Here is a 17580-nt window from a genome sequence, read left to right as displayed (position 1 = left end):
GACTTTTGCAGCATGTTGTGATGTGAGGATTCATCTCTTACTGTGAATAACATCACTTTTCCAATTTTTCTTCTGTATCTTTTGAAGTATTTAAAATTTGAGTATCATAAAATCATGGAAAAATACTTAGAGGTTCCTTTGCACAGAAACTGCCATTTCATCTCTGCAATTTTTTGGTAGGGCAAAACTTGCCTGTGTTTGCAAACCATTTTGCCCTACCAGGTTAAAGTATGAGGGGAATCCTTCCATTGTGAAGGAGCAACTCAACTTAGTCGGTAATCAGAAATGGAAGCGTCCAGTCATAATCTTTTCATATTAATTTCCATTTTGGTGTGTTGTGAGGGTTAATTTCTCATCTTGGATGCATTTAATATTTTCTCTTTGCTTTGTGGAGGATCTCTTCGCTGTTTTCTCTCATGAAGACTCACAAGTGTGCATTTTGAATGTCCATCATCTTCATATCATATTTTGTGATTAACAACGTTGTAAATGAAAGTGACCTGATCTCAGTTTTCAAACTCTGTTAGGTCATAAGCTTTATTTTTGCAGTGTTACAGAAAGTTGGATCTTGAATAAGTTCCATATTTGAGTGATAATAATTACATTTTTCTAATAGGATGTTAGGCAATCTTTTAATATGAAATCTAGCATGTATAAAAAGGTTTGGATTTGCTAGTCGTTTGTGAAATTATTCATCTTTAATATTTCACAAATGTATCTGCTTAGATTAATATCACCACCCTCCTTAGGCTTATATTCAGATGTGGACTTATCAGAAGTCATAAACCTAGGAATAATGTGAAGGAACACCCCAATGAAATTGGACAAAACTGAGATGGCCATCTTATAAACGAGGAAGCCAAAACAAGAAAAATTGCTTCCTTTGAGTTTTAATCTAGTATGTCTATTTTTTCTGAAGTATGTATCTCTTGTTTGTATAGATTTAACATTTTGTCATTGATTCTGTTGTCTTTAAAGGAGGTAAGACTAGGCATGTTCGAACTCCACAGCGATGAACTGATCAGGGCTTTAGCCAAGAGAGCGGATGCTCTCTGCTCCAAGTTGCTGGCAAGAATGAGCAAAGACCATGCTGAAGGCAATAGGAAGTAAGTAGAGAGTTTACATAGTACCGGATTGGCTATGGTGACTCACACATGAAAATGACTTTAACAATGAAAGTGACTCGGACATGAAAGTGACTTTAACATGAAAGTGATTCGGATATGAAAGTGATTTAATATGAAAATGACTATGATATGAATGTGATTTAATATGAAAGTGACTCTGATACGAAAGTGATTTAATATGAAAGTGACTCTGATATGAAAGTGATTTAATATGAAAGTGACTCGGATATGAAAGTGATTTAATATGAAAGTGACTCGGACATGAAAGTGATACCGATATGAAAGTGATTCGGATATGAAAGTGATTTAATATGAAAGTGACTCTGATATGAAAGTGATTTAATATGAAAGTGACTCTGATATGAAAGTGATTTAATATGAAAGTGACTCTGATATGAAAGTGATTTAATATGAAAGTGATTTAATATGAAAGTGATTTAATATGAAAGTGACTCTGACATGAAAGTGATACCGATATGAAAGTGATTCGGATATGAAAGTGATTTAATATGAAAGTGACTCTGATATGAAAGTGATTTAATATGAAAGTGACTCTGATATGAAAGTGATTTAATATGAAAGTGACTCTGATATGAAAGTGATTTAATATGAAAGTGACTCTGATATGAAAGTGATTTAATATGAAAGTGACTCTGATATGAAAGTGATTTAATATGAAAGTGACTCTGATATGAAAGTGATTTAATATGAAAGTGACTCTGATATGAAAGTGATTTAATATGAAAGTGACTCGGATATGAAAGTGATTTAACATGAAAGTGACTTTAACATGAAAGTGACTCGGACATGAAAGTGATACCAATATGAAAGTGACCTAACATGAAAGTGACTTGCATATGAAAGTGACTTTAACATGAACCATAAAAGACTGTTAGTAACAGCAGTATAGTAATGGTAACATACTTTGTAACAGTGACATTCTCTAACAGTAACAGACTATTTGTGTTTTACAGTTACAGACTGTATCAGTGACAAGTTGTAACATGAACAGTGTTGTGGTAAGTAACAGGCAGACTGTTCCAGTAACAGAAAGAGACTGTAGACATGACGTAACCCTTTGAGCATTTCTGATGACTAGCAAACTAAAGTTTCAATTGCACCACTGAAATACCACTGAGCTACCACTGAACGTCACAATTTGTATTGATCGTTCAGACTCTGCGAGCAGTACGAGGCGATCGCCGAGAAGGCCCTGACGACTCCTGCTAACACAGAACAGTTGATGGAACTAACAGAGTACATCAAAACCGTGGAAAAGAAGGAGATCTTTGTTCTGGAGAAGCAGTTGGTCGAGAGTCGAGACAGACTGACGTTCTTGGTCGACTACGCATCCTTCTCACCCGCCGAGATGAGGCTGAACAGCAGCTCGTTTCAGTGGCACGAGAGGATGCCAGAGATCTTCTCCGAACACAGACAGATTCTGGAGGAGAAAACATCACAATATCAAGATGGATTGAAGGTAAGCGTCATGAATATTGTAAATCATGTAAACCATTACTTTACAAACTAGAGCCAGGAATACTTCTGTCAATTGATGGATGAGGATGGATGAGGATGGATGGATAATGGATGAGGATGGATGGATGAGGATGAATGAGGATGGATTGATGAGGATGGATTGATGAGGATGGATGGATGAGGATGAATATATAGAGCAAAGATGACTGCAACAATAAAATGATGAAAACCAGTCGTTGTGTGTTGTGTTTTCCTAGAAAACCTTTTACTTGGAACAAATACAAAAACAGACCAAAACACTATAGAAATCCAGATATACTGTTAAAATTAGTAATAAAACATTTTAGAAATTATACTCTAACATAATACGGAAACATTTTGCATAGGTAAGTTTGTGTTTGCACAAGAGGAGAAAGATATAGAGAGAGAAATATGAATTCCTCAGAAATACAATAGGGCCTTGTACAATGTATGAACTTTTAGCAGGGCTGTTTGATTTTATTTCAAATAAGTACGGTAAGAAGAGTGAAGAACTCATGAATATTTAATTTGATTTCTAACAGCTTCGTCGAGAGAGGTTCATTGAAGAGCTGGACGGCTATACCAAGCAGTTGGAAGAGTTTACGACCTTTAATGACTTTTCTGAGGTGAACAGATATTTGAAGAAGGCCCAAGCCTTGATGAACAGACTTGAAGCAGCTTCAGAAAAGGTACTATGTGTTTCTTACATTCAAATTATTTCAAATTAACAAAAATGTTGAAGAGTTTCTTAACCATTAAACTTCCAATAGTAAAGGCCGGCTTATCCATTTACAAGAAAGGTTTGAATGTCCACACGTCAAGTAATAAGTGTTATAACGTCAATTCTAAGAAAGTCAAGCTAGCAAATAGCATATCAAATAATAGCATCTTCCTGGATTGTTGTGCACACATTAAACTATCCTAACTACAGTATGTTTGCTATGATATAGTGTTGCAGTTTGTAAGCCTAGGTTAATTCACAGAACAATAAAGATATGCAAAATCTTCATTGTTAACCTGACTATCAACAACCTAACCATAGCATACTGGCAAGGACAGTAAATTCTGACCAATCAGTTGATGTTTACTCTTCTTTACTATTTTTGTTTCAATATTAGATTGAAGCTTTCAATCTAGAAGAGGAATCATTTGGATGGCAGACATCGGCCTATCCTCAGAGACAGAGTATTCTCAACACGTTGAATCCTTACCACAAACTGTATGAGACTACCGTGGAGTTCAACACAAAACACAAGTAAGTCCTTGTATAATACCCTTACTCATACCCTTATAAGCAATTCCAGAGTTGCCAACTAGTAATATAAATATCACCTGCATTCATGAATATTCGTCCGTTCATTGAAATCTACAAAACAATGACTTTTAATTGATCCATTTAGTCATTCATTACACAAGACATAAACTATAATTCTTTCTCCAGGGAGTGGATGGAAGGACAATTACACGAAGTGGACCCCGACCAAGTGGAAGCCGACGTCGGCAATTATTGGCGTACACTTTACAAATTGGAAAAGACCTTCAGTGACAACCCCTCGGCTAAGAAAATCGCGGAGAGAGTCAAGGATAAGGTGGACGCTTTTAAGGAAAACATCCCCATCGTATCGGTTCTCTGTAATCCTGGATTGAGAGACAGGCATTGGGAACAATTATCAGAGGTTGTAGGGTATCCCATTAAACCTGATGAGGTGAGAAGCAAACCTTTATTGTATTTACTTATCAAGATTGTAGGGTATCCCATTAAACCTGATGAGGTGAGAAGCAAATCAATTATTGCATTTAATTATCAAGATTGTAGGGTATCCCATTAAACCTGATGAGGTGAGAAGCAAACCTTTATTGTATTTACTTATCAAGATTGTAGGGTACCCCATTAAACCTGATGAGGTGAGAGGCAAACCTTTATTGTATTTAATTATCAAGATTGTAGGGTATCCCATTAAACCTGATGATGTGAGAAGCAAACCTTTATTGCATTTACTTATCAAGATTGTAGGGTATCCCATTAAACCTGATGAGGTGAGAAGCAAACCTTTATTGTATTCACTTATCAAGATTGTAGGGTACCCCATTAAACCTGATGAGGTGAGAAGCAAACCTTTATTGTATTCACTTATCAAGATTGTAGGGTACCCCATTAAACCTGATGAGGTGAGAGGCAAACCTTTATTGTATTTAATTATCAAGATTGTAGGGTATCCCATTAAACCTGATGATGTGAGAAGCAAACCTTTATTGCATTTACTTATCAAGATTGTAGGGTATCCCATTAAACCTGATGAGGTGAGAAGCAAACCTTTATTGTATTCACTTATCAAGATTGTAGGGTACCCCATTAAACCTGATGAGGTGAGAAGCAAACCTTTATTGTATTTAATTATCAAGATTGTAGGGTATCCCATTAAACCTGATGATGTGAGAAGCAAACCTTTATTGCATTTACTTATCAAGATTGTAGGGTATCCCATTAAACCTGATGAGGTGAGAAGCAAACCTTTATTGTATTCACTTATCAAGATTGTAGGGTATCCCATTAAACCTGATGATGTGAGAAGCAAACCTTTATTGTATTTACTTACCAAGATTGTAGAGTATCCTATTAAACCTGATGAGGGGAGAAGCATATCGTTATTGCAATTAGTTTCAACATCTGCCAATATCCTTTTGAAATCTGCTTTTAAATAATAGCATTTTGAGGGCCAAAAGTTTTCTTTTTTCTTTTCCAGGATACAACACTGTCAAAGATGATCGATATGAACTTAGAGCCGTACATTCCAAAGTTTGAGGGAGTCAGTGAATCTGCCAGTAAAGAATACTCTCTGGAGAAAGCCATGGAGAAGATGAAGGAAGAATGGGCTGAGGTGAGCTTCAAAAAAGAAAGAAAAATACCCTGTCAAGGATAGAGAAAAGAAGAAGTCAGTATTTGCATAAATTGAAATACCCAAATCATGAAAAAATCTAATGAAGACTGAAAAACTGAACTGGCCATTACTCTGACTTCTGTCTAATGCTTCTCACACTGCCCTTTCTTAGCCATTTATCAAGTTAAATATTGTTGGCAGTCCATAAAGAGTATGTTTAGTATTAACTTTAATATGGCCTATTAGCAATTCATGATTAGATGACTTGAGTTTGAAAATATCACAAGTTTTCATTTTTAGTCTTGTGGTGATTTGCTTGAGTTGACTTTTAACTTGATATTGTTTTTCATAGATTTGAAAGCCTTTCAGGTTATTATCTCACATGTTATATGATTCCTGAGAGGTGTAGCTGACATTGTATGCTGAAGTTTGTAGATAAGTATCATGTTAGTGTTGCCCTCGATCTAACTTTGTGAAGTTACAGTGGTTGTCATAAAAACTTGACTCACATTAAAAGACCCTTGATGAGGTATATAGTCTATCAAATCTAAATTGCTGGAAGTAGAGAAATAATTTCTTCATAGCATTTGGATGCTCAATACATGTAATATTAGCAAAGTCACAAAGTACTGCTCAGAATTAATCTGGTAGACACGTGGACACGCCCCTTCAAGTCTCACACCCGGACAAATTTGTTTTAGTTTTAGTATTGATCAAGCCAACATAAGCAAACAGTGGTGTTCAGCTCAACTAGATTTTTTTTCTATTTGGAGTTTAAACTTCTTCAAGTTGGTCTAACGATCTGTTAATTAAGATTAATGGAAGTCTTTTTTTCTCATATAACATGTAAAATGCTACTGCTGCTGTATTAAGCAATATTCCATAGGACTGATGAAAATATTGTAATTATTTCTGTCTTTCAGATTGAGTTTGTGGTGATCCCATATCGCGATACCGGTACTTACATCTTGTCGTCTGTCGACGACATTCAACTACTCCTGGATGATCAGATAGTCAAAACTCAAACCATGCGAGGTTCTCCATTTATCAAGCCATTCGAGGCAGAAATCAAGTAAGCATTGTTATCACTGCATTGTGCTTTAATTTAATTTTTCAAAACTAGGAAATATCAGAAATGGAAAGAAAAATTGGAGACATAACAGTTAGAGCTCTGTTATTTTTTATTGAGAATGATAAGAAGATTTCAAAGTAACCATTTGAAGGAAGCATGCTCCCTTTTATTATCAACAACAAGGATGGGGAAGTTTGGGGAAGGGGGAGGTTGGGAAAGGGGAAGGTTGGGGAAGAGGGAGGTTGGGGAATGGGGAGGTTGGGAAGGTTGGGGAAGGGGAGGATGGGGAGGTTCAAAGGAGTTGGTGGACAAATGTTGGCTGAACGATGGAAGGAGTAAAGAATAGCTTGACAGGGAAAAGCAAAGTATGGCATCAACATTGACCAATTGCAAATAACAGGATGAACAACATAGCTAGTTATAACCATGGAAACATTCATGTTAGGAAATATTGGTTTAATTTAAGGAGTCACACTGATAAAAAGAAGAATGTTATGAAATATTTCAGCAAGATTACAGTTATATGTTTTCATATACCTAGCTCAAATAAATATGTTATTAATCTTCTACATCAGTAAACAAAACAAGTGTACAATTACTGTAGTTCTTCATAATGAAAGTGGAAACGATAATTGTTATGTACATCAATGGAAGTACCCTAGTTTTTGTAATGGTTTTGGTTTTTTTCTTTTCTTTTCTTTCTTTCTCCGTTTTAAAGAGCTTGGGAAGATAAATTATTGATGTTACAGGAAATATTAGACGAATGGCTTAAAGTCCAGTCGACCTGGCTTTACCTGGAGCCTATCTTTGGGTCAGCTGACATTATGTCGCAGATGCCTGAAGAAGGGAGGCGTTTCTCCACCGTCGACAAAAACTGGAGGGACATCATGAAGTCAGTGCTTGTGGTACGAATCTTTGTCTTGATTTGGCCTTCATTTGGTCTTTGTGTTAACATTTTTTTTTTGTAGCATAATTTGTCCCGGTAGTTTCTGAATATTTTATTTCGTACTATTTTGAACTCTTTGCTAGTATATTATTTATTGTTTATTGTGGTAACAAATAGTATATAATATTTGAATAATGTCCATTTTCAGGATAAGCACGTGTTAGCAGTGACCGAAATTGACAAGATTTTGGAACGATTCAAGAAGTCAAACGAACTGCTGGAACTGATCCAGAAGGTAAGCCAAATGCTAATAACGGGATTGTTCAATTCAAAAAGTGGACACTGGTTTCCAATCTGCTAGAGAATGGCAACAAGGTATATCCAGCAATGGTCAGTCTCAGGCAAGAATAATAATTATTCTGTATTCCAATGACGATATTTTATTTGCAAAATTAGAATAAATGAAAATGGAGGCAATATCATTTGAGACATTAAAGTACACTATAATCTATTTATTCTGGTTGATCCACTGAGGATGAAAATATACGGATTGATTTTACTTCCCGAAGAGATTTCTGAAGTTTGATATATTAGTTATTTGTAATGATACAGAAAGACTGCCTTGTTATTACAGACTGTGAATTGCAACATTACAATCTAGAGACACAAATAATCAAAGGTTAGGTTCTTGAAGGTACCTCACTAATTTTATGTTTGGTACAACTTATGGTTTTTAAATCACCTCTGTATATTGTTAATTTGAATGATTTTCATCACTGATGAACTAGCATCTAATTTTTATTAATTTGAATGACTTTCATCACTGATGAATTTGCATCTAATCTGTACTAATTTTAATGATTTTCGTCATCTTTACCCTTTTTTTACCCATCGTCAGGGATTGAACGACTACTTGGAGAAGAAACGTCTTTACTTCCCCCGTTTCTTCTTCTTGTCCAACGATGAACTCCTGGAAATCCTCTCCGAGACCAAAGATCCAACTCGTGTCCAGCCTCACCTCAAGAAATGTTTTGAGGGCATCGCTAAGCTGGAGTTCACCGATATCCTGGACATCACTCACATGAAGAGTAGTGAGGGGGAGGTGGTTCCTCTCCAGGACATCATCTCGACCTCCAAGGCCAGAGGACAAGTGGAGAAGTGGCTCTTGGAGTTAGAGGTTGGAATGATTGCCAGTATTCACAAGGTATGGAAGTGTTGACCTCTGCAAATGTTGACCTCTTCAAATGCTGACCTCTTGTATGCAATAAAAATAAGTTCTGAGAAGAACAATGCTATAGATATGTGATGGATGTGTTTTGTTGCTGTGTTACTGTGTATGTGTCACTGTGCTATATGTGTCAGGCACGTAATAGGAAGCTTTTCAGAATATGTTGCTAAAGAAATTAGAATTTTGCATTTAGCATGTTAACATCCCATATTGGACACTGGTATGGTGTAATGAAAGTCCATAAACCGTGATATATTTGCAAATTTATATATCATATGGTTTATGAAGAAGATGAGGTTAAAGGTGGCTAGATCTTGTTGTGTGGGGCATGTCAAATTCCACCCAAGCAGTCTAAAGCCCTAAAATCTGTAGTAATGCTGCTCAGATGCACATGCACCTGTGCATTGTGTGGAGCCGCTTGATGCAATATTGCAAATTGAATAATCACTGTCCTATTAATTTTGATAATTTTTGTTTTAAAAGTAACTTTTGATAATGTTTGAGCTTTCTTCTCTGCTATCGCCAGGTCATCAAGGAAGCCCTGGATGCTTACCCCAAGACCAAGCGTATTGAATGGGTCATACAGTGGCCTGGTCAAGCCGTTTTATGCGTCTCACAGAAGTATTGGACCTCGGACATCCACAACGCCATAAAGGAGGGACCTCAAGCTCTGGCTGACTTCCTGGAGTTGAACAACTCTCAGATCTCTGACATTGTGGCCCTGGTTCGTGGCAAACTGAGCAAACAGAACCGTACCACGTTGGGCGCCTTGGTGGTGCTGGACGTCCACGCCAGGGACGTCCTGGCTCAGCTGGTGAAGAATGGCGTAGAGAGCGAGAATGACTTCCAGTGGTTGAGCCAGCTTAGGTATTACTGGATCGAAGGTCACATGCTGACTAAGATGATAAACTCACAGCTGGCGTATGGGTACGAGTACCTGGGTAACTCAGGCAGGCTGGTCATCACACCCCTCACAGATAGGTGTTACAGGTGAGTGGTTCCTCCTCTATCCTATAATACCCATTCATTATGCGGGGGGGATGGTTACGGGGTAACTCGGGCAGGCTTGTCATCACACCCCTCACAGATAGGTGTTACAGGTGAGTGGTTCCTCCTCTATCCCATAATTCACATTCATTATGCGGGCAGGCTGATTAGTGTTGCTTCCTCCACACCTTAATTATGTGAAGGACATTGGTAAGTTAACCAAACATTTCTCTCATTACACCCTTCAAAGGAAGTTTAAGTAGATCTATACCTTCCTCCATGCCCCCACCCACCCCCACCCCCCTTGAGACTCATCGATCTCCTGATATGGGTATAAACAGGGAATTACTTTGTGTTCAACTTTGTTTATGTATATAGTTACTTTGTGCAAACACGGCTATACATCTTCACACTTTACACTAGCAATTTGACCATTTTTGCATGGCATTTTTCAATACGATACCGCATAAATTATTCCTTGATATATATATGCCAATGGGTAAAACAGGTGAGCTTGTCATCTCTTCCCAACCAATAGATTTAATTCTTTAGTGCTATCCTAAAATATTTATCAAAGTTATTTCAAACAGGTTTGGGATCCCAAAGTAACTCAAGAAGGTTCTATTATCAGTTATTGGTCCTCAGTCTCACAAACGTATTCAGTTTTAACTTGCAAACCCTCCCCCTGATAATCTCTACTCTAGATCCTTATTTGCTTCAGTGTTAACTTGCAAACCCTTTGTCTGACAATCTCTATTCTAGAACCTTATTTGCTTCAGTGTTAACTTGCAAACCCTTTGTCTGACAATCTCTACTCTAGAACCTTATTTGCTTCAGTGTTAACTTGCAAACCCTTTGTCTGACAATCTCTACTCTAGAACCTTATTGGCTTCCGTGTTAACTTACAAACCCTTCATCTGACAATCTCTCCTCTAGAACCTTATTTGGTGCCCTCCATCTCCACCTTGGGGGTGCTCCAGAGGGTCCAGCTGGAACCGGAAAGACGGAAACCACCAAGGATTTGGCCAAAGCCGTCGCTAAGCAATGCGTGGTGTTTAACTGTTCTGACGGTCTGGATTATATAGCCCTGGGGAAGTTCTTCAAGGGTTTGGCATCGTGCGGAGCGTGGTCCTGCTTTGATGAGTTCAACCGTATTGATCTGGAAGTATTGTCAGTGGTAGCCCAGCAGATTTTGACTATTCAGAGAGGTACGGTGCTCTGAAATCTTCAAATATAGTAACATGTCAGGGAAATACAATTCTTTGTTCGTGATAAGCTGTGCTTTCTGATTCGTTCATCTCACTTATCTTGAAACTTTGGTCACCCAGATACTTTTTTATTTTAATATTAATCAATTATATACCAAAGCAAAGCCCAAAATTCTCAGTACGTTTGGGTTTGGCATTATTTTAAATAAAATATTAAATGTGAAACAAATGAACTCCACTGTTATAGGATTTTAGTGTCACTGAGTATTAACATTGAATAGAAAATGAACATAAAAAAGCTGCCCTTTGATTATATTATGAACAAATAAAAGTGATATTTTCATCCTATTTTATACCTTCTTTTTTCTACCAGGTATCAGCGCTGGGGCTAACACCCTGCTCTTTGAAGGCACAGAAATCAAGTTGGATCCAACCTGCTCTGTCTTCATTACAATGAACCCTGGTTACGCTGGACGGTCAGAGCTTCCTGACAATCTCAAGGTCAGTGTGGCTATCAATATTATTATCCAGAGAGATATGAATATTAAATGGCAGTACATTTACATACACAGGCCTTTCTGCAGATAACAGCTTTCTAATTTGTTTATCAGTCTGTTCACAGTTTTCTCTTTTTTGAAAGAATATTAACAATTATTCTGGTGATATTTGATAGTTATGGATAAGCAGGTATATAAGCAAATCACTATGATCATTTGTTTTGTTTGGGATTGCTCATTTAAAAAAAAAAAAAAAAAAAAGAACAGAGAAAGTTAAAAATAATATGAACACTTTGCTCATTTGGTGTATGCTGTATTGCCTAGCGTCTTGAGTAGGTACTCCTTCCTTCCACACTAAGATATTAGCCTAGCTTTGTGCTTACCAATGTCATCTTGGTAGTTGGACCTATTATTGCACTGAACAAAATGACAAAACCCCACTTTTATACGTTATTGCACTAATAACTGAAAAATATACTCAACTAAAATTGTCAAGGAAAGCAACATTTTTTCTATAACTTTTGCAATCTTAAAGCCTTATTTGTTTTCGTTAACAGATAGTAAACCAAGGCTTTTCCATCATTGATTCAAAATCAAGATAAATAATAAAAAAAAAAAAACAGCGCATATTAATGATGTAGATGAAATTACTTACATGCCTCTAAAGAATGAACAAACACTTCTCTTTTTTTTTCTTTCTTCAGGCTCTCTTCCGTACGGTCGCTATGATGGTCCCTGATTACGCTATGATTGCCGAGATCGTTCTGTATTCCTGTGGTTTTGTGAAAGCCCGCCCTCTGTCAGTCAAAATTGTGGCCACCTATCGACTGTGTTCTGAACAACTGTCCTCACAACATCACTACGATTATGGTATGAGAGCTGTCAAGTCTGTTCTCACAGCTGCAGGGAATCTCAAGGTAGGTGTCAATGTTTGCTAATGAAAACCATCCATATAAGGTGACAATTTTGGAGATGTAAAAGTTATCCCCTTAAAGCAACATTATGGAAAAGCAAAAAGCACAAAACCATAAAAATGGATTTAAGTCATATGAATGACATGAACATTTTACATATCATATCTTGTTATTTCAATCGATGTCCGGCAAAATTGTTTACAGATAAAAAAATAAATTAGATTGGGTGTAAGAGAGTGTCTAAGGGGTCTGGCAGAGAGGAGTAGGGGGTTGGGGGGATGGTTAATGGATTAGGGAAAATAATAGCAAGATGTTCGAGCATATCTGGATAGTTACACATTTTACATATAAAACTTTGATTGTAGTAATAATTAAAGATTAAAGTGTGCAAACAGTCCTTGTTAAGTATAGTAACGATAAATAACCAAATTAGATTGGAAAATATGAATTGTATTAATTTTCAATCCCATTGCATAAAATTACTTGATGTCTAGACAGAAAGGTTTCGACCGCAGACTTGGAATGTTGCAGTAAAAAACAGGTCAATCAATGGGTACTGTCTCAGTTAATTTGTGTTATGCCTGTATTATTTAATGTAAACCTGCCATGTTTTGAGACTAATAATAATAATAATACGACTTATAATACGCACACACCACTCAAAGAATGTTCATGGCGCAATTGACAACTAGAAATGATACAAATAATTCATAATAATACAAAACAATGACAGAAGAAAAACTTAATGGTTCAAGATTATATGAAAGCTTTTGTCATTAAGTGGGATTTGATGCTCTTCTTAAAGTTAGAGAGAGTAGCTGCTTGTCTGATTTTTAAGGGGAGTTGGTTCCATAAGCGAGGGGCAGAAACAATAAATGACCTACCCCCCCTAAGAATGTTAAGACTTAATTTCAGATGTGCAAATAATATCAATGTTTTTTCCTTTTTCTTTTCTTGTCTCTGCAGCTGACCTACCCTGAAGAGGAAGAAGATATTTTGATGTTGAGGTCCATTAATGATGTCAATCTACCAAAGTTCTTGTCACATGACCTACCCCTGTTTGCTGTAAGCACACCTACAGTACACACTACTTACTGCTTATCTGCTAAAACTCTTGTTTAGATAAATCTATTTAGTACTTTTTTTGAGAGGACCTGAGGCTACGATGTTGTCATTGATCATCTTCAGAGGCTGATTCTATTCAGCCCCACGATTAAAGTCAACAAATGAAATTCATCCACATTTTCAACCAATCATACTGACCAAACTTTAGCAAACACCAATATTAGCAAGAACCATGTTATAAGTCTAAGCTTTTGGCTTAATTCATATTGCTGCTACGTTGTTACCAGGGCGGTAAGTGAGTATCCCATTTTGGACAGCGTAGCATATTGTAACATCCGCATGTGTTAGGCATGGTGAGCCTTCTAATTCTGATAATTAATATTAATACCATAACGTTTCGTAATATTGTCTCCTCTCTAGGGTATCACGTCAGATTTGTTCCCCGGTGTCGTCCTCCCCAAGCCAGACTACGCTGTCATGATGGAGGCGGTCATGGAGAACTGTGAGAAAATGAATCTACAACCGACAAAAGTCTTCCTGGATAAAATTCTACAGGTGGGTGTCTCTATGCATTCATGTATAAGTACGCAGCAAATGAGCAGGTTTTATTTAGTTACTGCATGATATAATAGCTGTAGGGAAGGAGAGCAAAGAGGCTGAGTGAAGGGAGAAGTTTGAAGAGGGGAAAAATGGGGTTTGGAAGGACAAACTGAAGTACAATCAACAAAGAATGTAATATTTGATTTGATTTTGTTGTATTTATTTATTTCTTGTCAGATCTATGAAATGATGATAGTTCGTCACGGTTTTATGATCGTGGGCGAGCCCTTCGGTGGCAAGACGTGTGCGTACAGAGTCCTATCCAAGGCGTTGGGTGACGTTGCAGAAAAGGTGAGCACTTCCTGAAATGTGTTGATGAGCGTTGATTTATGAGCGTTGATGTCGAGAGAAACAATAGCATCTGTTTCTGGCTTTGTTCTGTTGTTGTTCTATATCTGTTGCCTTAAAAGTATACTTTGTGACTTGCGTCAGTAACATTTAAAATTTTCTGCTATCTCACTAACTGCTTGTGTATTTTAAGCTAAATTCGGACAAGAAGATTTGCTTTTGTTTTTGTCCCTATTTCTGTTAATAGGTTAGGTTTGTACAATTGTTTTAGTTTAATTTCTGCTCTTATTTTCTTTTTTGATTGCAGGGCTTAATGGAAGAAAACAAAGTTCAGATTACAGTGATTAATCCCAAATCCATCACCATGGGTCAGCTTTATGGTCAGTTTGACCCTGTCTCCCACGAATGGTCAGATGGGGTCCTCGCCATCAGCTACAGAAACTTTGCTTCTTCTACAGTGAGTTATTCTATTCATCTACGTTCTTCCTGAGCGCTTAATAGAAAAATTAAGATCATTGTTTGAAATCTACTAAAACTTTCTTCCTATCAGATAATCTGCTAAAACAGTCCTTTTAGAACATCTATTTAGACTATTCATGCAATTGCAGTTTGTCAAAACTGTACTGTTCTGGGTGAGATATTTTTTATTTTTTAGTGTTACAAGTGTGAATTATATGACATAATTGAACATATGCTATTTGTCAAAGGAAGACCTTAAATTGTGTCCATCTAGTTTTATTGATCACTCTTGAAGCCTAGATCTGACCCTGTGACATCAACACATCAATTTGACTATTATGTAAATGTTCAATTGTGTATTTCAATCACGACAGTTTTGCCGAATTTAGATTCTGTCAGTTATGATGCAGCTCCCTTGAATAAAAACTCATTTTCTAGAACCTAGAAATAAAACATAACTGTTGCCATTCAGCCATTTCTAATACAAACCCTTATCATCCTTCTCTCATTAAAGTTACACTCTTTCTAGAACTCTGACATAAGTGGTACCTTCCGATGACAAGTACCCGGCAGTGACCTCCATTAAATTATTTAATCTTTGTCGTTGTTTTAGACGCCAGACAGGAAGTGGTTGATCTTTGATGGACCTATCGATGCTATCTGGATTGAGAACATGAACACAGTCTTAGATGACAATAAGAAGCTTTGTCTCATGAGCGGGGAGATTATCCAGCTGGCTCCAACCACTAATCTCATCTTTGAGCCCAAGGATCTGGAAGTCGCTTCTCCTGCCACCGTGAGTTGTGGTTGTCATAACAACAACCTCTGTTGGTTTGCCTTTTATTTAATGCAAGTCAGTAACACTATTGAAATCTTCAGCTTAATAATGGCTGCTAATTCTTTGTTGGAGTGAATAGGCAGAAATACAGACTACCAATAGTGAAGTAGTTAAAGTTCAGTTCAAGATGGAACATGTACCAACATCAGAAATTGGTGTTTTAAATTGTAGTAGAAGTGAAGGAGTTAGATTGCGTAATGCACACAACACAGTGAAGTAACTGTAATTTGGGTAGGGGTAGAGGTGTTCCCTCTCATCCCCCCCCCCCCCTCCTACCCTCTATATTGTAATGCTACTGTTCTGAACCGTCACGTTCTTCAATTTCATTTCTTCATCACCTGTTTCCAGGTATCTCGTTGTGGTATGATCTACATGGAACCTCACATGCTCGGCTGGCAACCTCTCATGACATCTTGGATAAATACTCTACCCCCGGGGGTGTCCGACGACCTCAAGAAACTCATCAAAGAGAACTTTTTGCGACTTATGCCACCTATGTTAGATTTTATCCGCAAAAGTGGAGTCAAGGTAAGTTTAATCTGCATTCATAGAAAAATCATCAAACTTTTCTGAGGACATACTATAAAGTTGCCATGCTGAGAGCGGAAATGTCTTTTGATAGATGGCGACACCACTGATCTGTATTTTCATGCTGGTCTGTGGTATAGTTTCTGGAATACAATAATTGAATATTTACATATGTTTTACATAAATAATGTTTGTATTTATCATCTTTGTTTTCTTGTATCAGGAATTATCTCCGACCACAGATACTAATCTGGTGAAATCTTTGATGAATCTTATGGACAGTCTAATGGATGAATTCCATGATGAAGCTGCTATCAATAAAATGGACACAAGAGAAGTGTTCTCATGGGTGGAGGTAAAATTGATTTGTGAAAATGTATTTTAGTTATTTTGTTTGTCCATCGTCTGTGCGTCTTCTGTGCATCATTTCTATAGCGTTTGTGCATTGTTTGTCCGTCGTCTGTGCGTCTTCTGTGCACATTTTGTGCATCACTGGTGCATTGTTGGTGTGTCGTCTGTGTGTCGTCTGTGTGTCATCTGTGCATTGTCTGCGCGTAGTTTGTGCATTGCTGGTGTGTCGTTGGTGTGTCATCTGTGAGTTGTCTGTGCGCCGTCTGTGCATCATCTGTGCGTCTTCTGTGCTTGGTTTATGCATCACTGGTGCATCGTTGGTGCGTTGTCTGTGCGCCGTCTGTGCGTTATCTGTGTGCCGTTTGTGCATGGTTTATGCATCACTGGTGCATCGTTGGTGTGTTGTCTGTGCTTCTTCTGTGCTTGGTCTGTGAGTCACATGTGTGTCATTTGTGCTTCGTTTTGTGCATTGTTTGTGCATCGCTTGTGGAATATATTTAAGGTAACATATCTAGTAAGAAATACTTTGTTCATATATTTGTGTTCAATCTATTATCTTGTTTCTGACTTGGAAAAAAATTGTAATCTTCACTTACCATGGCTAAACAATGTTGCATTAAAACAAAAGCCTTGTACTTGATGATTTAATATCTTAAATTAATGTTGGTTAATGATATCATTTCTGAATTAGTTTACAAGTTTAAACCAAATTATATATCATCATTATAGATGTATTTATTTAATATTATAGAAAGATGTACAATAATACAATATAATTTCATTTTACCATCAAATTTTAGGTTGCACTTGTTTATATTATAGAAAGATGTACATTTACACAATATTATATAATTTTAACATCAAATTTTACTTTGTATTTGTTTATATTATAGAAAGATGTACATTTACACAATATTATATAATTTTAATATCAAATTTTACTTTGTATTTGTTTATACTATAGAAAGATGTACAATTACACAATATTATATAATTTTAACATCAAATTTTACTTTGTATTTGTTTATATTATAGAAAGATGTACATTTACACAATATTATATAATTTTAATATCAAATTTTACTTTGTATTTGTTTATACTATAGAAAGATGTACAATTACACAATATTTTATAATTTTAACATCAAATTTT

General features: G+C 36.7%; 1 protein-coding gene across 2 annotated transcripts in view; it reads left to right on the top strand.

Annotated features, from left to right (window-relative positions):
* LOC139964548 (dynein axonemal heavy chain 7-like) overlaps positions 1-17580 on the top strand; it is a 77694-nt gene that overhangs the window by 10133 nt on the left and 49981 nt on the right. For both annotated transcript variants that reach the window (XM_071966196.1, XM_071966197.1), the window contains 21 exons: positions 979-1106; positions 2304-2607; positions 3170-3316; positions 3746-3882; positions 4069-4333; positions 5372-5506; positions 6430-6578; positions 7297-7483; positions 7673-7759; positions 8363-8668; positions 9219-9682; positions 10616-10887; positions 11261-11388; positions 12089-12301; positions 13265-13363; positions 13784-13918; positions 14141-14254; positions 14559-14708; positions 15324-15506; positions 15897-16076; positions 16300-16431. In XM_071966196.1, the coding sequence (XP_071822297.1) occupies positions 979-1106; positions 2304-2607; positions 3170-3316; positions 3746-3882; positions 4069-4333; positions 5372-5506; positions 6430-6578; positions 7297-7483; positions 7673-7759; positions 8363-8668; positions 9219-9682; positions 10616-10887; positions 11261-11388; positions 12089-12301; positions 13265-13363; positions 13784-13918; positions 14141-14254; positions 14559-14708; positions 15324-15506; positions 15897-16076; positions 16300-16431 (3915 nt within the window). The remainder of the gene's footprint in view (positions 1-978; positions 1107-2303; positions 2608-3169; positions 3317-3745; positions 3883-4068; positions 4334-5371; positions 5507-6429; positions 6579-7296; positions 7484-7672; positions 7760-8362; positions 8669-9218; positions 9683-10615; positions 10888-11260; positions 11389-12088; positions 12302-13264; positions 13364-13783; positions 13919-14140; positions 14255-14558; positions 14709-15323; positions 15507-15896; positions 16077-16299; positions 16432-17580) is intronic.

The sequence above is a fragment of the Apostichopus japonicus genome, chromosome 23 (genome assembly GCF_037975245.1).
Source record: "Apostichopus japonicus isolate 1M-3 chromosome 23, ASM3797524v1, whole genome shotgun sequence".
Lineage (NCBI taxonomy): Eukaryota > Metazoa > Echinodermata > Holothuroidea > Aspidochirotida > Stichopodidae > Apostichopus > Apostichopus japonicus.
This window is presented reverse-complemented; position numbering and strand designations above follow the sequence as displayed.